Source organism: Lynx canadensis, chromosome A1 (genome assembly GCF_007474595.2).
Source record: "Lynx canadensis isolate LIC74 chromosome A1, mLynCan4.pri.v2, whole genome shotgun sequence".
Classification (NCBI taxonomy): Eukaryota; Metazoa; Chordata; class Mammalia; order Carnivora; family Felidae; genus Lynx; species Lynx canadensis.
Genome location: NC_044303.2, coordinates 214112951 through 214135459, shown reverse-complemented (window position 1 = coordinate 214135459; position 22509 = coordinate 214112951). Strand labels below are relative to the sequence as shown.

The following is a 22509-nucleotide window of genomic DNA, read 5'->3' as shown; positions in this document are numbered from 1 at the left end:
TTAAATTGCTTACCACGAGACTGAAACTGACTAGGGTCCTTGGGCTCTCCAAGCAATACAGGCCAAATAGAAGTTTCAGGCAAGATTTTTACTTGGGGTTATGCTCAAACACAAGGTAGACAGCACAAAGGAAACAGTCCTTCATGCTGGTTTTTCCAGAAAAGGCCCAGAAAAGTTTTTACAGAGACTGAGGCGGGAAAGGAGTGACATCTAAGCACGTAAGGGCGAGGAGAGATACAGGAAGTTGGAACGCAGGTGCGGTGGACAGAACATGCTTCTTCATGCATTGTGTGTCTCATTAGCATGTTAAATCTCCCCCCACCCCGGGCGTGGTTTTTAGTATTATAATGAAGTAAAAAGTCGGTGAAAGGTCAGCACTGGGGTCCACCTTGGCACAGACTAGTTTGGTTTGGTCTTCACCAGTCTTTGGAGTTGAGTCTCTCTTTTGGTGAGCATCCTACTTCCGCATTCCTGTGAGGCGTGCTACTCCAGAGGCATAGGGTTGCAGCTATCAAGGAATGCTGGGTTTCAGGCTAGGGCTGCAGGGACCTGAGTCCAGTCGCTGCTCTGTCTCAAGACCAGCTTTACCTACCTGAAAATTAAGTGCTGAACAGTGTGGTCATAACCTCTGTCCTTGGTTCCTTTCTCAGACTTTTATCATGTGGAGGCCGGCATGGCCTGGTCACGGAGGGCCTTGTTCAGGGTTAGGATCTGATTCTTCACCCTAAGGCAATGAGAAAATCTTAGATAATTGTGCGGAAGAAAGTGACCTGATCCGGTTGACATTTTAGAAGGACTCTGACTGCAGAGTTGGGACCAGACTAGGGAGAAACTTGTGGAAAAATGAGATCAGAGACACTGACAGGGGAGTCCAGGGGACTGCCTATGCAGGTTAAGGCCAGGGTGGCAACAGTGAGGGTGGAGAGAAGCAGAAGGACTCAAAAGGCCTTGGGGGTTAATTAGGGTCAGAGAGTAAGGGGGAAAACAAGACATCTAGAACAACTCTCAGATTTCTAGTTTGGACAACTGAGTGAATGGTAGTAATTTTGAAGACAGAATTCTGAAGGAGAAGCAAGTTTGGAGGGAATAAAATAACTTTAATTTTGGACATGTTGAATTTTCAGTACCTTGTAAACATTCCAATCTTGACAAATGGATCAAAGCAAGAGATAAAGATTGGGAGATCTTTAGGGATGCCTGGCTGGCTCAGTTGGTGGCGCATTTGACTCTTGATCTCAGGATTGGAGGCTCAAATCCCTCATTGGGTGTAGAGATTACTTAAAAATAAAATCTTAAAAAAAAAAAAAAGATTTGGAGATCTTTGCATATAGGCAGAAGATAAGGATTTGGGGGTCTCTTGTGTTCACAAGGTCATTAAATCCACAGAAATAAATATCACCCAGGAAGAGAGTTAAGAGTGAAAAGAGAAACCTAAGGAGGACAGAAGAAAGAATGTCTGTCAAGAAGCCTAAGAAGGAGCAGCCAGAGGGGAAGAAAACTAGGGAAGCATAATATCATGGAGCCCAAGAGAAGAGACTACTTCAAGAAGGAGGGAACGGCCCTTAGCATTGATCACTGAGGGAGTCAATAAGGTCATTGACAGTCGCCTTCCCCATGTCCATTCTTTCCTTATTCTTGGCTTGGCATGCTCAGTCCTGACAGACAAGATGAGAAATGAAAAGTGTTTGGCGGCATGGAGCTCACTGGGGCTCTGGGATAAGGGACTCAGAAGTTCTGGAGTGGATTAGGAGTGAGTGTAAGGTGGGACAAGGAAGACCTAAATGAAGATGATAGTGTCAAGAAGTCTGGCTGGCTGGTGGAGGGCAGAGCATGGAGGTAGGGAACACAGATTGAGGGAAAAAATCAGATCAAGGCATGGTTTTGTTTTGAGATAAGCTAGAACATTAAATTACAAGGCAGGGCCAGTAGAGACTGAAGGACCAGGGAGACAGAAGCCAATAGAAAGCAAAGGTTCCTGAGCAGATAACAGGTGATGGCAGCCAGGGCACAGGTGTAGGGACTCCATACAAATGGAAGAAGGCCATATCTTCCACTGTAATAGGAGGGACAGAGAAGGGAAATAGTGGGATAAAGGCAATGGGAAGCCAAGGGTGACAAGGAGTATGAACCAGGAGCCATAGGCTCCCTGAACAATGCTGAATAAGACCCACAGAGCTACGAAGAATTTTCTTTCCTATCTTATCTATTAATAAAACTGCCCATTTAATCTCCAGTGATGGCTTTGTTCACAAATATCAAAGACAATCCTTTATAATAATATAAAAAATCTGAGGCTAAATAATCTAAACATATCTCCTCCTGAATTAGCTTTAAAAAATTTTTTTAATGTTTTTATTTATTTTTGAGACAGAGAGAGACAGAGCATGAGCAGGGGAGGGGCAGAGAGAGAGGGAGACACAGAATCCAAAGCAGGCTCCAGGATCTGAGCTGTCAGCACAGAGCCTGATGCAGGGCTCGAACTCACAGACCGTGAGACCATGACCTGAGCAGAAGTCGGATGCTTAACCGACTGAGCCACCCAGACGCCCCCTGAATTAGCTTTTTAAACATGATTTACTGGGTCAAAACTAAATAGTAGGGTTAAAAATGCCTAGGCACATCATTTCAGTATCCTATAGAACGCCTCTAGTTAAAATAGTCTCAACTACCCCATCCAGAATGAAAAGAGAAGCTTCAAAAAGAAACTGGACATGGATATCCACTTGGAATAGAATGAAGTTGGACCTTTACCTCACACCATATATAAAAATTAACTCAAAAGGATGAAAGGTCTAAATTATAAGAACTAAAACAGTAAACTCTTATAAGAAAACATAGGGGTAAATCTTTGTGACCTTGGATTTGGCAATGGAACTTGTAACTAGGATATATAAAGAACTCTTAACTCAAAAAGACCATACAATTAAAAAATGAACAAAGGATCTAAATAGACATTTCTCCAGCTACAAGGAAGACAGACGAATAACCGACAAGCCCATGAAAAGATGTTCAACACCATCAGTCCATCATCAGGAAGATGCAAATGAAAAAGAAAATGAATACCATCTCATACCCACTGGGATGGCTAGAGTCAAAAGTCAGATAATAACCAGTGCTGGCGAGATGTGGAGAAATTGGAGCCCTCATACATCGCTGCTGGGAATATAAAATGGTGCGGCCACTTTGGAAAAGTCTGGCAGTTCCTGAAGATGCTAAGCAAAGAGTTCCTATTTGACCCAGACATTCCACTCCTAGATTCATACCCAAGAGCAAGGAGAACACACATGCACACAAAAACTTGCACACAAATGTTGGCAATAGCATTATTCGTGATAACTAAAAGGCAGAAATAACCCAATTGTCTAGACTGATAAATGGATAAGCCAAATGTGGTATATCCATGTAAGAGGTTATTAGGCCATACAAAGGAATGAAGTTTTGATACATGCTACCATGTGAATAAATCTTGAAAACACTATGCTAAGTGGAAGAAGTTGATCACAGCAGACCATTTATGTGATTCCATTTATATGAAATGTCCAGATTAAACAAATAGAGACAGATTCATTAGTGGTTGCCTAAGGCTTGGGGAGGAGGGGGCGTTGAGGAGTGATAGCTAAAAAGGCTTCTTTTTGAGGTGATGAAAGTGTTCTATAATTCTGTGGTAATGGCTGTGCAACTATGAATATATTAAGAACTACTGTATACCTTAAATGGGTGAATTGTTATAGTACGTGAATTATATCTCAATAAAGCTGTTACCAAAAAAAAAAAAAAAAAAAGAAAGAAAAGAAAAGAAAGAAAGAAACTTGCAATTGTAGGGAGGCTTTCTTCTACTCAGCCTGCTCCCTCTGCAAGTCACAAACATCCTCAACCACCTGGTCTAAGTAGAGGAGTAGCCCAAAATGTGGGTCCCTGGGATATGGCCACAGAACTATATCTGGGAACCCAGCAGCCACGGAATCATGCTGGAATTCATGTGTCTTAAGCTGCCTTTTGTCTTGACAACTTGGCTCCTTTCTGCCCTGAGTCAGTCCAGGATAAGTTCTCCTTGTGCCTGCAACACACTGAGCCCTTATTCCCTGGCACGTGCTAGGTTATATGGCGAGGAAAACCAGCAAGTTCTGAATCCGCTCACACAGTAGAACTATACCTCAACCTGGACGCAAAGGCAAGAAATGGCACACGCCGCATTATGTTTTTCTCACCACCTACTACAAACAGAAACCGTTTGATTTCTTGGCTTTTACCTCATCTTTTTTTTTAAATCACAAAACATTTATTTCTTGAACTCTTGTTGTCCTTTCCCCGTGCTCTGTAGCTTGAAGGATCTGGGGGTGGTGTGCACACTGGAGAATGTGAGTGCACTTCGAAGGGTTGGCAGGGATTCTTGGAATTGGATGATGAATAAAGAGGTACTCTGTGAGTTGAAACACTGTGGTTTTTATTGGATTTTTTTTATTACATAAAAATTTCAACTTTACAGTAAGGAATGAATCATTTAATCATCCAGTTGATTTTGCCATTTCCTGTGAGGCAAGGGAGATGGTGTGGGTCAGATCTTCAAGAATTCTGGGAAATCACGTCCTGTAACCAGAAGCCCTGAGGCAGGATGAAACTCAACTTCCTGGGGGAGATAGGAAGGGCATTTAGAAGTGTCCACAGGCTTTGAGGATATAGAAATGGTATTCCTTTATAAAGAAGGGAGGCATAGGCAGTCCCACATTTGGAATTTGGGGGAGAAATCGGGGAATTTGTCTGGAGGGAAAGCTCAAGGCATTGATGCTCTCTGAGCAGCTACTACCTAAGAACACATTGGAACTCTACCACCTGACATAGAGGAATTTCCACAAGACAATGCCGAGGGAGAAGACATATGGTATAATCAAACCCCCTCCTCAAATTCATGTGGCCTCTCAGAGGGTCCTCATCAGGTTGAGCCCCAGTTGCCCCAACGATAATGTGCTCATTCACATACTCTGTGCTGGCTTGCTTTCCTGTCCTACTTCCCCACACTCTCGCTGTGCTTCCCAGGATCACTTGACAAACTACTTGCACTCAAATCTTTGTCTCAGGGTTGGTCACTGGGGGAATGCAAACTAAGGCCTAGGCAAGGAGCCCCTGGGTGGTGGCCACGATGGACCAAAGGCCACAGCAGACTGACACAAAGACTCCTGCACATCTGTAAGGAGGGGGGAGTCCCCTCAATTTAACCATGGTTGGCTATCCAGTAAATCTAACTACATATCACAATTAAAGTTCCAGTCAATCTGGTGGAATGTCATGAATTGACCTAAGTCAATTTGACCATTCGGCCATTGTGATGTTCTTCCAGTAAATGTCAGTAGCTTCTGGAAGTCAGAGGTGGGCAGGGGCTATTGCTCCCTGGCACTATTACCACAACCTCCTTAGCAGATGGCATTGCACAATGAAAGCCAGCCTGGGACCAAGTTACTAGATGTGTGCTCATTTATTAACAGCACAAAACAATCGTGTTTCCCGTACTTACATTCTGGGAGAAGTCCCTTTGTTCTCCTGGCATGAAAGTTTCACTCCCAAGACAGATGAAATGAGATGGTAGAACCAACGAACTCTGGGGCCCATTGGGTGATGCGGAGGTCACTGGACCAGCGAGGTTTCTAGACCTCGTGCTCTGCTCCAAAGTGTTTATGCTGCTGGGCCTGATGGATTTTTATCCCACAGATCTGAGGATGGGGCCTCTATGATATTTCTAGCCAATCACATATCCCACGTATCCACTCATTTCACCACCGAAAGGATTTTTAACATCCCAGGTGCTGCTCAACAAATCGTCTGATCTTGAAGACATTTGAAATGCTAATATGGCCACCTTTGGAACCTGGATTCCTGTTTAGGCTATTTCAGACTAGCTAACTGCTCCTGGGATGGAGATTAAATTCTCTCTCTCTCTCTCTCTCTCTCTCTCTCTCTCTCTCTCTCTCTCTTTCACACACACACACACACACACACACACACAACCTGTTTACATGAAGTTTTTAAATGACCACACCACAATACAATCAGAGCTAACACTTAAACATTTATTGAGCATTTACTATGTGACAGACACTTAAAATGAACTCCTCTTTGACGCACCTGGGTGGCTCTGTCAGTTAAGCATCTCTTGATTTCATCTCAGGTCATGATCTCTTGGTTCGTGGGATCGAGCCCTGCGTCGGGCTATGCGCTGACAGCAAGGAGAAGGAGCCTGTTTGGGATTCTCCCTCTCCCTCTCTCTCTCTGCCTTTCCCCTGCTCACACCCTCTCTCTTCCTCAAAATAACGTTAAAAATTAAAAAAAAAAAAAAAAGGAAACCACGTTTAACCCTCCAATACTTCAATGAGGAGGGCTCTGTGAATGTGACCATTTTGCAGATGAGGAAGCTGAGATGGAAGGATGTTAACTTCCTTGCCCAAGTCCCACAGTTCATAAGGTGCAAGTCAGAGGTTCAGATTCAGAGAACCCACTACACCACACACCTCTTTGAACTTGGGGCTGGGAAGATACGCATGCCACACTCGGAGCTGGCGGGAGTGGCCACACAAAGACCTTGCTCGTGGCTGCCGGCCCAGGCTCTCTTCTCCAGGATTCGGAATGAGGACCAAGATTCCAGTCAATGTGACTGGCCTCCTGAACTCAGAGTTGCTGTGGGAGTTGCATTCCACTTCACCGGGAAGAGGAGAAAGCTGGTGTGTCGAGCAAGAGCGGTCGATAACACTCAGAAAAGACTACAGGGGCTTCCAGTGCTGAGACCCAACAACATCTCTGACCTTCAGACACACACAATTCCTCTTTTTGGCATGAGTTGTTGCAACCCAGAGTTCTAACGGATGCAGCCATTAAAACATTTCAAGTAAAAAAAAAAAAAAAAAAAAATCACATGATTATTCTAGGAAGATTCATTGGCAGTGAGAGAAGGAGCTGAAAGCAGAGGAGGGAGTTGACAATAATGATCCAGGCCAACAGAAAATGACCCAGAGGGACAATGGAAATGGAAAAGGGAGCTCGAGGCAGGGGGACGTGAAAATTCTAATTCCTTCCCCAAGGTCTATTATATCCTGGTGGCCAGGAAAGGTGCTGGTTTCTCTTCTCCCATAAAGGTCCAATATACTCCTATATATGTTGTTTATAGTTACTTCTTCAGGGATTTATTTAAAACTTCCCTAGCATTTATCATGTCAAGTTTCCAACACAGCAAAGGTTAAAGAGTCTTGTGGACATTCGTATGCACACAGGCCCAGCTCTGAGATCACATCACTGACATTTTGCTGTACCTGGCTTTACCACACACCCAGCCGTACCCAGCCGTCTAAACCCATTAATCCATCCCATCGCTGCTGCCATTCAAACAGCAGACAACAGCACACTTCTCTTCGCGTAATTCAGTGGCAGTATCATTAACTAGAGTTCCACATTTGCCTAGTTGTTTCTTTTAATATAAAATTCAAACAATTAAACACATCTCAAATGTACTTTTGCTGAGTTTTGGCATACACCTGCACATCCCAAACTTATCAAGATATAGAATGCTGCAGCAACACGAGTGGGCCTAGAGGGTAGGATGCTAAGTGAAGTAAGTCAGAGAAAGACAAATATTTTAGGATTTCACTTGTATGTAGAATCAAAAGACAACACAAATTTATAAACAAAAAAACAAAGACTCTTATTAAATACAGACAACTGGTGGTTGCCAGAGGGGAGGTGGGCGGGGGGATGTCGGAGCTCTGTGTGATTAAGAGGTACACACATCCAGTTATAAAAGAAGTCCCAGAGATGGAAAGTACAGCATAGGAGACAAGCGACAATATTATAATGACACTGTATGGCACCAGATGGCGAGGACACTGTGGTGAGCACGGAGCAACCAACTTGCGGTACCTGAAACGGATACAGCATCGTATGTCAGTTATAATTGGAGGGGACAAAAAAGATCTAGAATGCTCCCTTCATTCCGGAACACTCCGTCAGGCCCCTTCCCAGCCCCGCCCCCACACCCCCACCCAGGCAATCGCTCCTGCTGCTTTCCGCCCTGGAGGGTCTGGGGATCGGCTGTGTTCCACTCTTCTGGAAGATCCTGCAGGAGCATTGCAAGGCCAGGTCCTGGGGGCAGTCTGAGGGATAAAATGTACTCCGTCTGCATTCCTTTCTGACCCAAGAATGGCACATGCTGTACCCTTTCGGGGCTGGGGAGAAAGAAGCACCACATTCGCCTGGCCCCAAACCTCAGGGAAATGGTAATTTGCAAAGCCCTCCATGCTGGATTTGGGGGGGGGGGAAGCAAGACACACAGCCTTTTATAAAAGTAATACTCAAATCTAAATTTAAAAAAAGTTCATTGCTTTACAAAAACTGGACTAGCTAGCAAAACCGGAAAGTTTTTCTTAACAGAAGGCCAAAAAAGCTTACTGTGTGTATTTCCATATGATTATACACTTCATATCCCTTAATTGCTAGAGGCAGACGATGTAAAAGGATTCAAAAGAAAAAAAAAGAACCTGGGCCTGAACCACAAAATAGGCTGAGATGTCTGTGTTTTTAAAGACACAAAAGCATCACTCCAACAAACTGTTTTCCTCTTCAATCTATAAATGATATTTAAAATATTACCCATGGCTGGTTATCAACATACACATCCCTCCTTACATTGGAATCCACAGCACAAACAGGTCTTCCCTCACCCACCTCCATCCTAATATTCTTTAAAAAAATTTTTTTTAATGTCTACTTATTTTTGAGAGAGAGCGAGAGAGAGAGAGAGAGAGAGAGACAGAGCACTAGCTGGGGAGGGGCAGAGAGAGGGACACACAGAGTCCAAAGCAGGCTCCAGGCTCTGAGCTGTCAGCACAGAGCCCGATGCGGGGCTCGAACCCACAAGCCGTGAGATCATGACCTGAGCTGAAGTTGGGAGCCTACCCAGGCGCCCCTCCATCCTATTCTTAAGGGCAGTATGTTGTGTTGGGGAGGCTGTGGGAACGGCCTATGTGGAAGGCCATGGTCACTACAGACCAACCCTGCAATGGGCTGTTGAGGGGGAGGTTCCTGTCCCAGCCCCAATTTGTCCTGTACCAGGGCCAGCTTCATAAATGCTCTGGAGCCCCAGTGGGGCCTAAGCAAAGCACGCACAGCTGAGGAAACTTGACCTCTGTTGAGCAACTTTGCAACCATAGGAAGGGTTTTGAAAACAGGCTCCCTCTGCCCCCAGGTCCCCGCCCAGCACAGGAGCCAGGAGTCTGTTCTCAACAGGAGCCCCACCCAATGCTGTTTCATGTTAGATGGGATATGCCCCACTCTTTACCTGTCCCTCCCAAACCCCCCAATGCCCTCACCTGGAAATCAAGGAACAAGCAAAATCAGGAGAGAGATTGCCAAGTCCACCAAAAGTTCAAGAGCTGTTAAAGAAATGTGGGAAACAGGACTAGAATCCACTCACCTATAGGGTCATAACTACTACTTGGGAATTTGTTACGGAAGAACCATGAAAACAATGTGGCAGCAATGGGGGCTTACTAAGTTCCAGGGATGTCTCAGAGCTGGTTTGGTAACAAAGAGACAGGCCTGGCTGAACATAATAGGAGTAGGTGAGCAGAGGAGGGGGACATCTTCTCTGGTCCCCAAAAGGGAGAGGGCTACAGGCAGGAAAGGTCAAGGAAATGGAACTCTCCCAACAAAGACAAGTGATTGGTCTCAATCTAGTAAGTGTTAAACTGAACAAATTAGAAAAAATCCTACCATCACACACTATCTCATTTCTCCTCTCTGGAAGGCAAAACAAAGCTTCTTCTTATTCATGGTTTAACTGAATGAACTCAGATCTCTTTCAGCAATAAAACAGACGTCTCATATATCCCCGCAAAAGCAAAGCGGCAGCAATATTTAATTTCACATGTTTGCAAAAACCCTTTTCCTTTATTTGCCGTGCAGGGCTCTTGCCTTATTTTATTTTTTCTTCATATCATATCATCACCACCTGAAATTTTACTTTTTTTGTTTTAGTAAACTCTATACCCAACGTGGGGCTCAAACTCACGGCTCCAAGATCAAGAGTCACATGCTCTACTGACTGAACCAGCCATGTGCTCCTAAAATTTTAAATATTTATTTGGTCATTGTTTCCCACCACTACCAACCAATCAACCAACTCAACCCAACACACACTGAATGAAAGTAATTGTTCCATGTTATATCAACCACATCGAACGCAGCACTGCTTGTAAATTGTGCTTTAATTTCTGCAATCAGGTATGATGCAGTGAGATACAAGTATAAACTTTCATACATCCAGAAAATAAAAAGCACATTTATACAGATATAGCCCAACAGCTTATTCCCTTAAAAAAAAAAAAAAGTTTTTAATGTAATTAAAGCTAATTTATCTTCAGTGTAAAAACTTGGAGGTATAAACAAACTCAGGATATTATACACAGTAAATTAATGTACATTTCCAAACTTGCACAGTGCAGCATTTTAAACAAAGTAAATGGTCTCATTTCAGTTTTTACTGTTAAGCATAATCCATATCTCAATCTTGAATAAAAATGTCACAATATATAAACCCACTAAGAATTCTGTACACAAATACAAGTTTATAGAAATCTGATTTCAAATATAAATACATAAATTGTCATGACCTCACGTTACAACAGCTTATTTTTCTATTGTAATTTTTTTAAAAAATCATAGAAAAATACTTCAATGCACATTCAACTGCTATGACAAGGGCCATGACCTTGTGCCTTTAAACCATACTTTGTGGAGTGTAAAGCATCACACCGGGCATTTTTGGAATGAAAATTACTAAGACTCTAAGATTGAAGAGGCTACTGTATAAATATTCGTGTTATAATATGGTAACAAAAATAGCTCCATAGTGTATCTGGGAGGCAACGGGGCAGAGAAGTGGAGGTTAGTGCTAGTTTAAGAAGGCCCAAAGAACGTATGTTAAGGTAGCTCATAGACTAGTGTATTTGCAAAATCCCTACTGCAAGCCTAACACTGAACTCACTAGTGAGACTTAAGGCAACCAAGACCGGACATGTGTTTGGACCCCAATGCACAAATCCTGCCCTCTCCTCAACCTCTGTCATTTTAACTGACCAACATGGCTCATGTGCCAACATGAAGAGGGGAGAAGAGCAAAGCAATTTCTTGTACAAACAGAAAGACAATATTCAGTGCAAACTGAGAAACTTCTTTATCAACAGTTTCAAAATTTCTTATTGCCCTTAAAGAACTGAAGTTTTTCTAAACATGTAACATTCAAATTGGGATCTATCCTGGATAGCAAATGTATATCAAAGGCAAACATTCTATTTGAAACATTCTAACATTAGTTCCCCCCTCCCCCACCTTCCTTTTGTGGGATTTAACAGGGTTCTACTGAGAATGAAAAAACTGGTCCTTACAAAGTGTACTTTCCTGCATTACAAAATATATACCATTTAGACAGCAGATTCAAGAAGGTCACCAGGCATAGTCAAGTTTCTTCTATGGCTTTTTAAATCATTGAGGTACTATATGATAACCATCACTTCTCATATTTATGCTCAGTTGCTTCCCTATGAAAGCCACGTTCAAAAATGATCCTGCTCATGTCTGGGAGGGCTGCTGCGGAGGTCACAAGCGTTCCCAAGCCTCAGCACACTGTCAGAAAAAGGCAAAGCCATTACTTTCAAACACTGAGAGGCTCCAGAAGCATGGAAGCTCCTTCAGGCAAACCAAAGGGATTCCCCCAGTTTAACCAACAGATTCAGCAGCAAGATTCTGGACTACATGCCCCGTGGCGGGGAGCATGGAGGGACGGCAGTGAGGGGTGCCCAGTGGGCAGAGAGAGACCAGGAGCTGTCAGCACACAAAAGGGCGGTGTGGCTGCTTGGCTAGCCCACCAACCCCACACGAAGTGACACAGTCTATGCAGGACGGGGGATGGTTGGAAATGTCAGGATGGGTGCTATGGGTGGAATTTCCCCAGCTTTTCTCAGGCAAGAGGACACAGAAAGGAAAAATACTATGGCTTAAAGGAATGCCATAATCTTAATACCTCTAAGTCAGTCTTTCGATTTGCCATACACACATCACATAAAGCTGCACTTTCTCCAAGCTAAGATGGGTAGATTGGATAAATTCCCAATGACTGGATAAATTATCTTGGCACAAAAAAGATCTGAAGAAAGCATTGAGTCCAGGAGTGTCTGACCAAAGCCCTTTCTAGTAGTAAACCAGCCACTGCAGGTTCTATATAATACTTATGCACAATGGCCACAGTTCTTTTATAGGTCAAGTAGTAACTCCTTCCAATTAATAATACTAGAGATATGATTTTAATTGCATAGTCTTCAGGAGAAAGAAAAAAAACCACGAGAACCAGCTCTTTTCCTGAAGATCCCAGCTTCCTCCTACAGAGCCCTGGACTAATGCCTGAGGCCTCCCACTCCCCCCACCCCCACAGCAGTAAAGCATGAGCCGCTAATCCGGAGATCAAACATGGTGGACTCCTGCCTCAACCTTCAACGTTCCTCTTTCACATCACTGAGTGGATGAGTCACACATCCCCTAGGTCCACAAACTCGTCTTCTCGTTTGGCCAGATCTTCTTCATCACCCAGAGCTTTCCAGCCGCTGGTGGGCAAGACCGGCTTAGAGGGATGTCGCTGCAGCAGAGCGAAAGGAAACAGGGCCGACAGGCGGGCAGAGCCCCTCAGCAACAAGGGGGCCTCTGCCAGGAGCGCCCCCTGGCCATGGGGTCTCGCGTCGATTTTCTCTTGTAAGCGCTCTACTTCCTCCATCATTTCCAAGAGTTTGCTCACGGTGGCCGCTCTGCCACCGCCCAGGATTTGGGCTTCTGGAATCCAACGCAAGTAGCGCTGAGCCCACACTTTGATTTCTGGCCCCTCAATGTGCGGCAACAACAGACCGTGGTAGTCAGTGGGTTTGCTGTGCCAGCTGTCATAGAACTCTCGAAAGTTGTCGTGTAGCTCATCGGAAGAGTTAATTAATTTGCTAATTCTCTTGCCCAGAAGGTTTTTAATTAAATGATCGGTTTCTTCCCTGAAAAATCCTCTTTTGGGAGATGATTTAGATTGGGTGAGTGGCAAAGAAAGTTGTCGTTGATGCTTTGAGAGAAAACACACAAAAAAACCTCTGGTTAGCCTGAGAGCAGTTATGTTCATGAGAAATCAGAACTGCCATGAGACTAGAAAGCCATTAAAAAGCAGTAACACAGTGGGGGGGGGGGGGTTCTTATTTGTTCCATGATGCAAATGTTGGATGCACATCGTGTTCATAAACAAATGGGTGAAAGCAGGCACCAGGGCGCTGTGACAGAGAGGGAAGCTGTCCACCCCCCTTCCCCTGGCACAGGAGCACTAAGGCACTTTTGAAGAACAAGCTTAAGTTGAGACAGGCTGTGGATTCAGGGAAGTCTGGATGTCAGGCCTATTCAGTTTTTGAAGAGTGCAAAGTGCTTCTTCTTTGAGAATGAAATTCTGAACACCTGAGAGGAAGCAGCAGCCAACTACCTGAAGATCCTATCACTCAAATGAACTGCATTTGTAGGTTATCAGGCAGCCAGTGGGAGTTTAAGCCTATGTCATAAAGATTCTTTTGGACAGAGAGACAGGTGGGAGCAAAAGGAATTTGAGAAGTGGCTAAACTGGCCAGATGTTCTTGCCTGACGCGCTGCACTGAGTAAAAAATGTGAGAGCATGTACATTACTTCCCTCCTGAGTAATTCTACCTGCAGCCAAAGCAAGGTGATCGATACCGAGGAGTGCCAGGGAGGGGCCGGGAAGGTGGGGAAAGACGTCAAGAGGTTACAAAGAACCCCAGAGCCCCACAGAGAGGTCAGCAATGTGGGGAGATGCCGTTTCTCCCCAGCTCTTTTGCTCCTGAGGTGTGAGTCTGAAATAAGAATAGACAAGTTTTCTGGGCAGGCTAGCCCTATGACTCTCTAACATACTCCTGCCAGTGGTTCTTCTTTGTGAAAAAGAGCATTCTTTATTATGGAATATAGAATAATAATAAACATATGAGAAAAAAGCAAAACCATCCACAATGCCACAACTCAGAGCTGACCAGGATTTCTGACCTTCCAGCTGGGGGCGGGAGAGCAGCCTGGCCTCTCCTCCCCAAGGATCAAGGCCAGTCCGTCCGCACAGGGGACTGCTGACTGCAGGCGGAAGCTAACAGCCACTGAGTGTTAACTGCCTGCCAGGTTTTGTGCTCAGTGCTTTACGTGCATGGACTTAGCCGATCTCCACAGTCACCGTTATTGTCCTGTTTCACAAATGAGGAGACTAAAGCGCAGAGGTTAAGCAGTCCACAAAGACCCCGGCTAGAAAGTGCTACAGGTGGTCTCACAAAAATCAGTCTGGCTCCAGAGACTGCGCTCTAACAGAGCTCCACTGGTCTCGAGAGCCCTTTCTCTCAACCCCTAAGTGAACAGAGGGCTCAAGAAGGGCATGCTGGGAGGGAAGCCTGGTCAAGGCTGAGGCTGAGAGTGCACACCGGAGCAGGCCCTGCAGCCTCATGTGGCTGTTCACAAGCAGTGCTTCATGCTGGTCCGCCACAGCCTCTTTCTTAGTTTCTACGGAACTTCTCCAAGGCCGCCTGCCCACTCAACAAGGGGCCCTAAGCCCTACGTGTGGTGTCCTAACCCAAAAGCTTCAAAGTTCCTTGTGGCCCCAACCCCAACTCTGCTTTAGCTTTGGCTCAAACCTCCTGCACCAGTCAGCTCCTAGAGCCTAGGCCATCTGCTCCTAACTACAAGGAAAAGGGACGTATGTACAAGGAAAACTGGATGTAAGTACAGAAGTGAAATCCAGTCTTGCAAAGGGGAACGTCACTTTCCTCCCATGCACAATAAGGGATCAGGCCCTGGCTGTCTCTGAGGTCCCCTGCCCCTCTGGCCCGGGGCAGTTCTGGGATCCTGAACAGGTGACAAGTGTGCATGCAGCCACCAGGGGGCACAGCACACCGAGGAAAAACTGACCTCTGGCCAAGCTGTTCCGGAGCTCAGGGCAGTTCTGGTCCAGCTGGCAGGAAAGAGACTAAACCAGGAGGAGAAACGTCCACCCCGGCCCTGAGGTCCCTTGAAAGAGTAAAGCAACAGTTCTAAGTTGTTCAGCAGCTGACATCTTCTGCAAGTGCGGGCTTTGGTTCACCTGGCCCCCAAGCCTCTTAGAATGGAGCACCTCCCACACCAGACTGGCCAGGCTCCCTGGAGGGCAGGTGGGATCAGAAGTAGGGCAGTGGAGAAGGCAGAGACACACAATGACTTGGGATTCACCACTACCACTTTCCCCTTCGTTGGGTCTGGTGGGGGGAAATTCCAGGCCAGGAGAAAGAGCTAGGAAATGCCACAGAAATCATTTGTCATCTAGGGAACTTTGGGATTTTATTAACTACAATCAAGAACATATATCTGAAGGGATATCCATATTATTTGACACTTGTGATTCACAGCACGGGTCAGCAAATGACAGCCCACGGCCAAATCTGGCCTGCTGCCTATTTTTATAAATCCTGGAACACAGCCGTGCCTATTTGCTTATGTGCTGTCTGTGGCTACTTCTGCACATCAATACAGTGGGGAGACTGGACAGCCCTTGACAGAAAAAGCTGTAGCTATACCTCATCAGGAAAGGTCTTGCTATTGAAGACATGAACCAGTACAGACCGAGCAAATCCCACAATCAATGCATCTTTTACTCTGCTAACCACACTCAGGTAGAGGGTTCACACAATCCCATGCAGTACAACTGTCTTGGCAGTAACATCCCCGGTGACATTCAGCAAATGGTCATGTCTCATCGGGGCAAAGGCTGATTTGCTGAAAGCAAATGATTCTCACGGGCCCTGACAGTTGGCCTGCCACAAATCTTGACTCTTCAGACTGTTTACAGAATCCATATGTCACTTTTTCCTGCCATACCCGGGGATCCTGGGCAGATGAAAGGGGTTAGACACGTGGACATCTTACTTTGAAACGCATTCCTTTCCGCTGGCCTTTGTCCAGTTTTGGCTTTTCCACATAAAGAGGGTTTTTGAGCAACATCTGGGCTTTGGGTTCAAACTGTACAGACCAATCCCACACGGTGAGCAGATTCAAAGGCTTGCTTTGTGTATCCTGGCTTTCCCTGCCCTGCCAAAACAAGCACAGGTCATGACGGCTTCCAGGGAGGGCTGAGGAGAGCAAACACACAATGCCGAGGGGCACCAGAAAGGGCGCTCCTGCCCCGAGACCAAACACTCACGGCTTCCTCGTTTTTAAAGGCTGCGGCCTTCAGTGGTCGTTCATTTAAGACTTTGGGTGGGAAGGGAGAGGGAAGAAGGTCACCTTATTTTCCAGCAGGCCACATGTCAGCCGCTGACGGGCACTCTGACACCAACTCTGTGAGGTCATGTCACATTTTATATTTAGGAAACTGAGGCTCAGAAAACTTGAAGTGAACTGCCCGAGGCTCACGAAGCTGGTGAGTGACCGGCTGGGATCTGAAACCAGGGCCGGGGGACTGGAAGCCCAGGCTCCGTGCCTCCGCTTCACCGAGGAATTGGCTAACGCTGCTCCTGGAGGCCCAGCTCAAGCAAACCCGGGGCCGAGAGGAAGCCGGTCAGAGGCCCTAAGCTTGGTTAGAAAGCAAAACCCCCAGGAGCGAGGCCCTAGGAGAGACTTAAAAGAGTGTAAGATGGAAAGTAAAAGCTTCCCTGCTTTGCCTTGCCTCCATTCTCTCCAGAGTAACTCCAGGCACCAGGCAAACGGAAGAGAATGCTGACCAGCTTTATCAAGGACAGCTTTTAATTCTGCTTAATTCCTCAGCTCCAACACTTGCTCCCAACGTGGACTTGGGCCAGTTCCCCAACCTCTCAGTGCCTTGACTCCTCAGGAATAAGAATATACCCCCCACAGGATGCTGTGACAATTACCAATACCCAGAAAGCGCTCAAAACAGGGCCCAGTATATAGTGTTCTATAAATATTTTTATCATCAAAACTATTGCAATAAACTCATGAATCAGGGCTTCTTTAAGACACAGGTTCCTAAAAAGGAATCTTACCACGTTATCTTTCTGATGAGGCGAATTGAAGAAGAAGGTGCTAAAAATAGGTATGTACAGGCTATCTGACAACACAGTCAGGTAAGTCTCCGTGAAATCAAATGCTGGGGGGTGCTGGTGCACCAGCTGCCAGACACAATCTAAGAAAAGCAGGAACACAGGAACCTATGTGAAAACAAGACACGCATTACTGAGCAGGCACTACAAGGCCAAGGCCAGCTGTCCTGAGTTCAGGGGCAGCCATCCCAACAGCCATGGAAACCACTTCTGAGCACTGTATTCCCTGGGAAACACAGTCGACTCCATCCCACTCCACACAATGAATATGCTCAATTAAAGTCACATGCCTAACCTTTTGGGATGAGCACTGGGTGTTATATGGAAACCAATTTGACAATAAATTTCATATATTAAAATAAATAAATAAATAAACAAATAAATAAAGTCACATGCCTGTGACTAGACTCATTTCAGTATTTGGCAGTACTGATCTGTATGAAAGACATTTTAGGGCGAAATATGTAAAACCTCATTACTGACCAAACACTGACACATGAGCAGTTTGCAACTGATTTTGATGACAGGGAACACTCTGAACTCCAATTAAGTGAAATTGTTATCACCTCCTGAAAGAATTCCATTCTTCACATTAGTAAATCGTATTACCAAAAAACTATACTCCATCACATTGAATTTTGTCAATATTCCCTTCTTCACCCCCACAAGGAGGATGCAGAAGAGAAAGAGGATGGGAAAGACAGCAGAAGCAGCAAAGGTGAGTTTCTAACCTTTTTTTCCACAAGCGTACAGATTTTTTTTTTTTTTTTTTTTAACAGATAGCCTCCTTTACTAGCTTCCCGGAGGCAAGCCCTTTATTGGTAGAGATGGTTTTCTAGGGTGCTTCGTCATTCACAAAGTGTTTATCCTTCTGAGTCATCAGCGAAGCTGTCAGGTGGGTAAGACAAGCCATGTCACAGTCTCTCCCTTATGGAGGCTGTCGAGGCCTCACAGAGCTCAGAAGAGAGACAGAAGTTGAGAGGCGCCCGGATGGCTCAGTCAGTTAAGTGTCTGACTCTTGATTTTGGCTCAGGCCACGATCTCACGGTTTGTGAAATCAAGCCCCCCATCAGGCTCTGCACTGACAGCACGGAGCCTGTTTGGGATTCGCTCTCTCTGACCCTTCCCTGCTCACTCACTCACTCACTCTCTCAAAAATAAATAGATAAGTAAATAATTCTTTCAAAATGGCCACATTTAGAAGGAAAAAAAACCCCAACAACATCAATATGTCATTGTGGAGATGCGAAGAAATGCTGATATAGCAACTTTATTTCATACTTCATTTTCTGCTCAGTATATCATTAAACAGAGTGGAAAGTATCTGAACCCTACTATATAGTCATGAAAATGGGCTCAGAAAGTTTGGATGACTTCTCCAAAGGATGGGTGAAAGCAGATCAGACTGTATCTGCTCTTGGACTCATTCTCCCTCCCCAGACATGGTCCTTGACAGTCCTATCTTCTCAAGATATCCAAAACATACTCTTCCCCACATAGTATCTGCTCTCTGCCCATCATGTTGAGTCCCATCAACCTTGCAAAGTTCCTCAGAAAGGCAAAGTCCATTCCAAGGGTGAAAATGGTGATTTCCATTCAGCTTGATGGGACACAGATGAGCAGAGACCAGGCCTGAAAGAAACCTCACAGCCTAGCAAGAGAAGCCGCGGTCTTCCAGAAACATGCCAAGACCCTGAGGGCAGGAGCCATGGCTCTCTATTCCCACGGCATGCTGCTTCCCATCACAGACAGACACGTTCATTACCTGCAGTAAGAACAACCACGAGCCATGCTCCTAGAACACGGAGCTTTGTAGGTGACTTCGTTAAAGAAAGTTCACCTGTCTTCATTTTCTCTTCAGCAATCATTAACAATGCGGCCAAAGGAGTATGCATAGCTGCAGCTGAGACTAGACCACGACGTGGGGGCCAGCTAAACTACAACGCAATTCACACAGCCAGACGCAGAAGAGGTCATGTGCACAGCACGCTATGTCACCGGTAAGGTCCTGGTGAGGGACGGCGTTAACATAAACCTCATGCTTTATTTGAAAAGGCTTATGTGCAAGGGAAAATTTACTTTGTGTTATTATGTGGAATATTCATTTTTTTGCAAGCACTAACTTCGCAGAAATTATAGGAGTCTCTCTGAATTAATTTTTAAGTGTTATAAATCAGTGTTATTCCCATCATGAAATACATATTCCCATCATGAAATACACAATTTAGAAGAAAAGGCACTGAACCACTTACTAATACCCTTTTCCTCTGGGAAGGATTTCAGTACTGTTTAAAGCATTTGGAGTCATCCAACAGTGAACTGAACATGGCCTTCCTAACAAGCCCAACAGCATGCACTTCACAAGCACCGGCCCGACACCTGAAGACAGGTATTAGAGACCAGGCGCTTCTCCGACGAGGACACTCACCTCCTCTTTGTCACTCTGACGTAGATGGTTGCAGCGATCCAGGAAAGAGTGCCCGCCCATGATCCACTCCTTTTGGACAAGGCTCTGGAAACCAATCCTGGTTCTACAGTGGGGGTCCATCATCACTTGCACCAGAGAGGAAACGAGGCAGCAGAGGTCGGAAGCATTCTCCTCTAGGAGGGGCCCAGCGGCAGTGCAAAGAGGCAGGAGAGTATGGAGTATTAAAAAGCCGCAAAGAGTGCTCACCCTTGCACAGTTAATGCAAGGTTCCCAAAACCAAAGTGTGCCTGATACTGACAGTCAAGGTCTACTTCCCTGAAGGTGAGGGCCCACGGGGAAAACAGGTAGTGTTCAGACTGACAGACAAACTGCTTCCAGCCAGTCCCGTACAGGTTCTGGCATATGCTGGCACTAAGCACAGATCTGCTGACTGACTGAATAAAACGCAGCACGTCAAATCCACTGTCAGCGTACCGGCATCCCGGCGTGCCGCATAATGAGGGCAGAGCCATACACGTGGTGGTGACCCGCTGGCCTTCACAGACCAAGTTCAAAACTCTTCCAGCTGCCGTGTCAAAGTCTCCATCACTGGACTCACTGTTCCAGGGCTCAGCTGCTCCTCAGACTCCCCTCAGAGCTCCTCTCCTCCACTCCCTCTGCTTGGACTCCCTTATTCCCAGCTCCATAGCTCTTTCCTTCTCTGAGAGCACAGAGGTGCCCGCTTCTCCTTGCCTAGCCTGGCGGAGAAACTCCCCTCGGTCTATGTCCACGTGCCCACCCCCAGAGTGCACCGGACGAAACCTGTGTGATGAAAACACCATTCATACGCGTGTTCGGCATTCATGACTCCCGGCAAATAAAAGCATACATTTCTGTCCATGCATTTGCCTTAGAGTTTTCAGATCCTAAAAGTTAGGGTCTGCATCCCCGTGGTTTCCTCTTTGCAGAAAGAAGTGCAACTCAAGCTGCTATTTAAAAATGTCCAGGAGGATGGCGGTGCTAGTATCGGTGAAACTAGAGAAACTTACAAATTCTAAGGAGGGGGATGTCTCCACCGTTAAAACTCTTTCATTCTGACCCTGGAACCATGAGGCACTAAGGTCTAGGCTTACGCTTGTGCTTCTTTTTCTCCTCCAGGGAGACAAGTCTAAACTACGGGAACACATGGATTCAAAAGAAACAGAGTTTTGTGTTTGGAGTGTTATCAGCTTATTTCAAGTTTCTTTCTTTTTTTTTTTTTAATTTTCTTAACGTTTTATTTATTTTTGAGAAAGAGAGTATGAGTGGGGGAGGGGCAGAGAGAGGGGGAGACACAGAATCTGAAGCAGACTCCAGGCTCTGAGCTGTCAGCACAGAGCCCGACGCAGGGCTCGAACTCGTGAACCGTGAGATCATGACCTGAGCGGAAGTCGGACATTTAACTGACTGAGCCACCCAGGCGCCCTGAAATAAGTTTTATAATTTTAAGGGAATCATCCTTCTTGCATCTGACGGGTATTAACAGTAAACCTGTAACAGGAAGAAGGACCAGAAAATGAGATTTCAGAGGAGACAACTCAGTCATTCTTCTGGACCGAGTGACTTCTCACATCTCAGCCAAAGATTCAGATGTTGTTTTATGCAACTGTGACTACTGCAGCCTGGCCTGAGAACTTCTGCCTCTCAGATTCTGATCTTTATTCGTCCTCCTCTGTACCACTTAGTTCCTCAGTACTCTGTTCTGCCATTGGTGATTAGGTCTTTTTCAATAACATGCTCAGGCCAACTCTCATTAGGCTGTAAACTTCTAGAAGGCAGAAGTATAGAGCTCTGCACATGGTAGGTGCTCAGTCAATATCGTAAAATCCAAGTCAGCGAGCCAGCATCAGGTGGTACAGAAGCCCCAGGCAGACACATGTGCAGCCCGTCCACAGAGGCTAAATTTCAGCAGTCATGGAGCGCATCAGAGCCATGGTAAAAGCTTGAGGGCATGAAAGCATGAGATGATCTACTGAACCGAAGTGCAGGGCTATGAGAAGTTTAAAATATTCTAAACGGCAAACATCGTATTTTAGCTCAGGTCTAACCAACTCTAGCAATCTTTAAATAAAAGCGGTTTGCACCTGTTTTTACACATTCTGAATGCTTATGTCCTGTCCACATGTTTAGCAAGTTAAGCCCACTGAGGCAAAGGAAATCGTGACCCACAAACTTTCTATAGCGACTGCACAAGGTTGTCTGTCAAACACAAAGATATAAAAAGAACAATTAAACCATTCATGGATTTCTTTATATAAAAAGGATTATCAAAAGATTTTAACTGTAACCAAGTGGAGTTAATATAAAACAAAACCCAAAGCAGTAGGAAATGTGAGCTTTGGTGAAGATACCAAACAATTCCTTCTTGGGCTGCAAGTAAGTCTGCCAAGTTCTAAATGAAGGATTTATTTTTAAACTGTAACACTGAAATCAAACGCAAAGAATTCCAAGGTCAGGGTAGAAAAGAATGGGAAGGATTTCTACACTAGCTCGCTCCTTTTGTAAGACAATTCCAATTACATAAAGCTATATATGCAGAAATTGAGTCTCGAGTGAAGGGAAACGAAAACCACTCTTTGTGCTTTAAATGTATTACCTAAAAGAAGAACGTTCACGTTTTGTGCTTCTAGACATTCTGTGATCTCTATTGCTTTTTTCAGGCAACGTCTACATTGGAAAGAGACAAGAAAAAGGGGGATTAGTTTCTGAGGTTGGCATCAAAACCATGAGAAATTTAGACAGAGGAAACTGAAGATTGAGACAGTCTCATTTGTTTTTTCACTTGAAATCCTCCAGAAAAGAAGTTACCATTTACCCTATTCACATACTGCAAGACACTCATCTGCCAATTAGAAACTGAAAATTTTCAGAAAGGAATCCCAAAATTGATGTCAAAACCTTCCTAGGTGATTTCTAAACTACAGTCTCCTATTG

At 45.2% G+C, this 22509-nt stretch overlaps 1 protein-coding gene across 3 annotated transcripts in view; it reads right to left on the bottom strand.

Annotated features, from left to right (window-relative positions):
* Positions 1-10226: 10226 nt before the first annotated feature.
* The window catches only part of MTMR12 (myotubularin related protein 12), a 66149-nt gene continuing 53866 nt past the window's right edge, over positions 10227-22509 (bottom strand). For 2 of the 3 annotated variants that reach the window (XM_030331826.1, XM_030331836.2), the window contains exons 12-16: positions 22172-22242; positions 19558-19730; positions 17073-17237; positions 15997-16158; positions 10227-13129 (exon numbers count right to left, since the gene is read on the bottom strand). In XM_030331826.1, coding sequence (XP_030187686.1) covers positions 12560-13129; positions 15997-16158; positions 17073-17237; positions 19558-19730; positions 22172-22242 — 1141 coding nt within the window. In that variant the 3' untranslated portion in view covers positions 10227-12559. Of the gene's footprint in view, positions 13130-15006; positions 15106-15996; positions 16159-17072; positions 17238-19557; positions 19731-22171; positions 22243-22509 lie in introns of all 3 variants that reach the window. The other variant, XM_030331844.1, reaches the window with a different exon arrangement.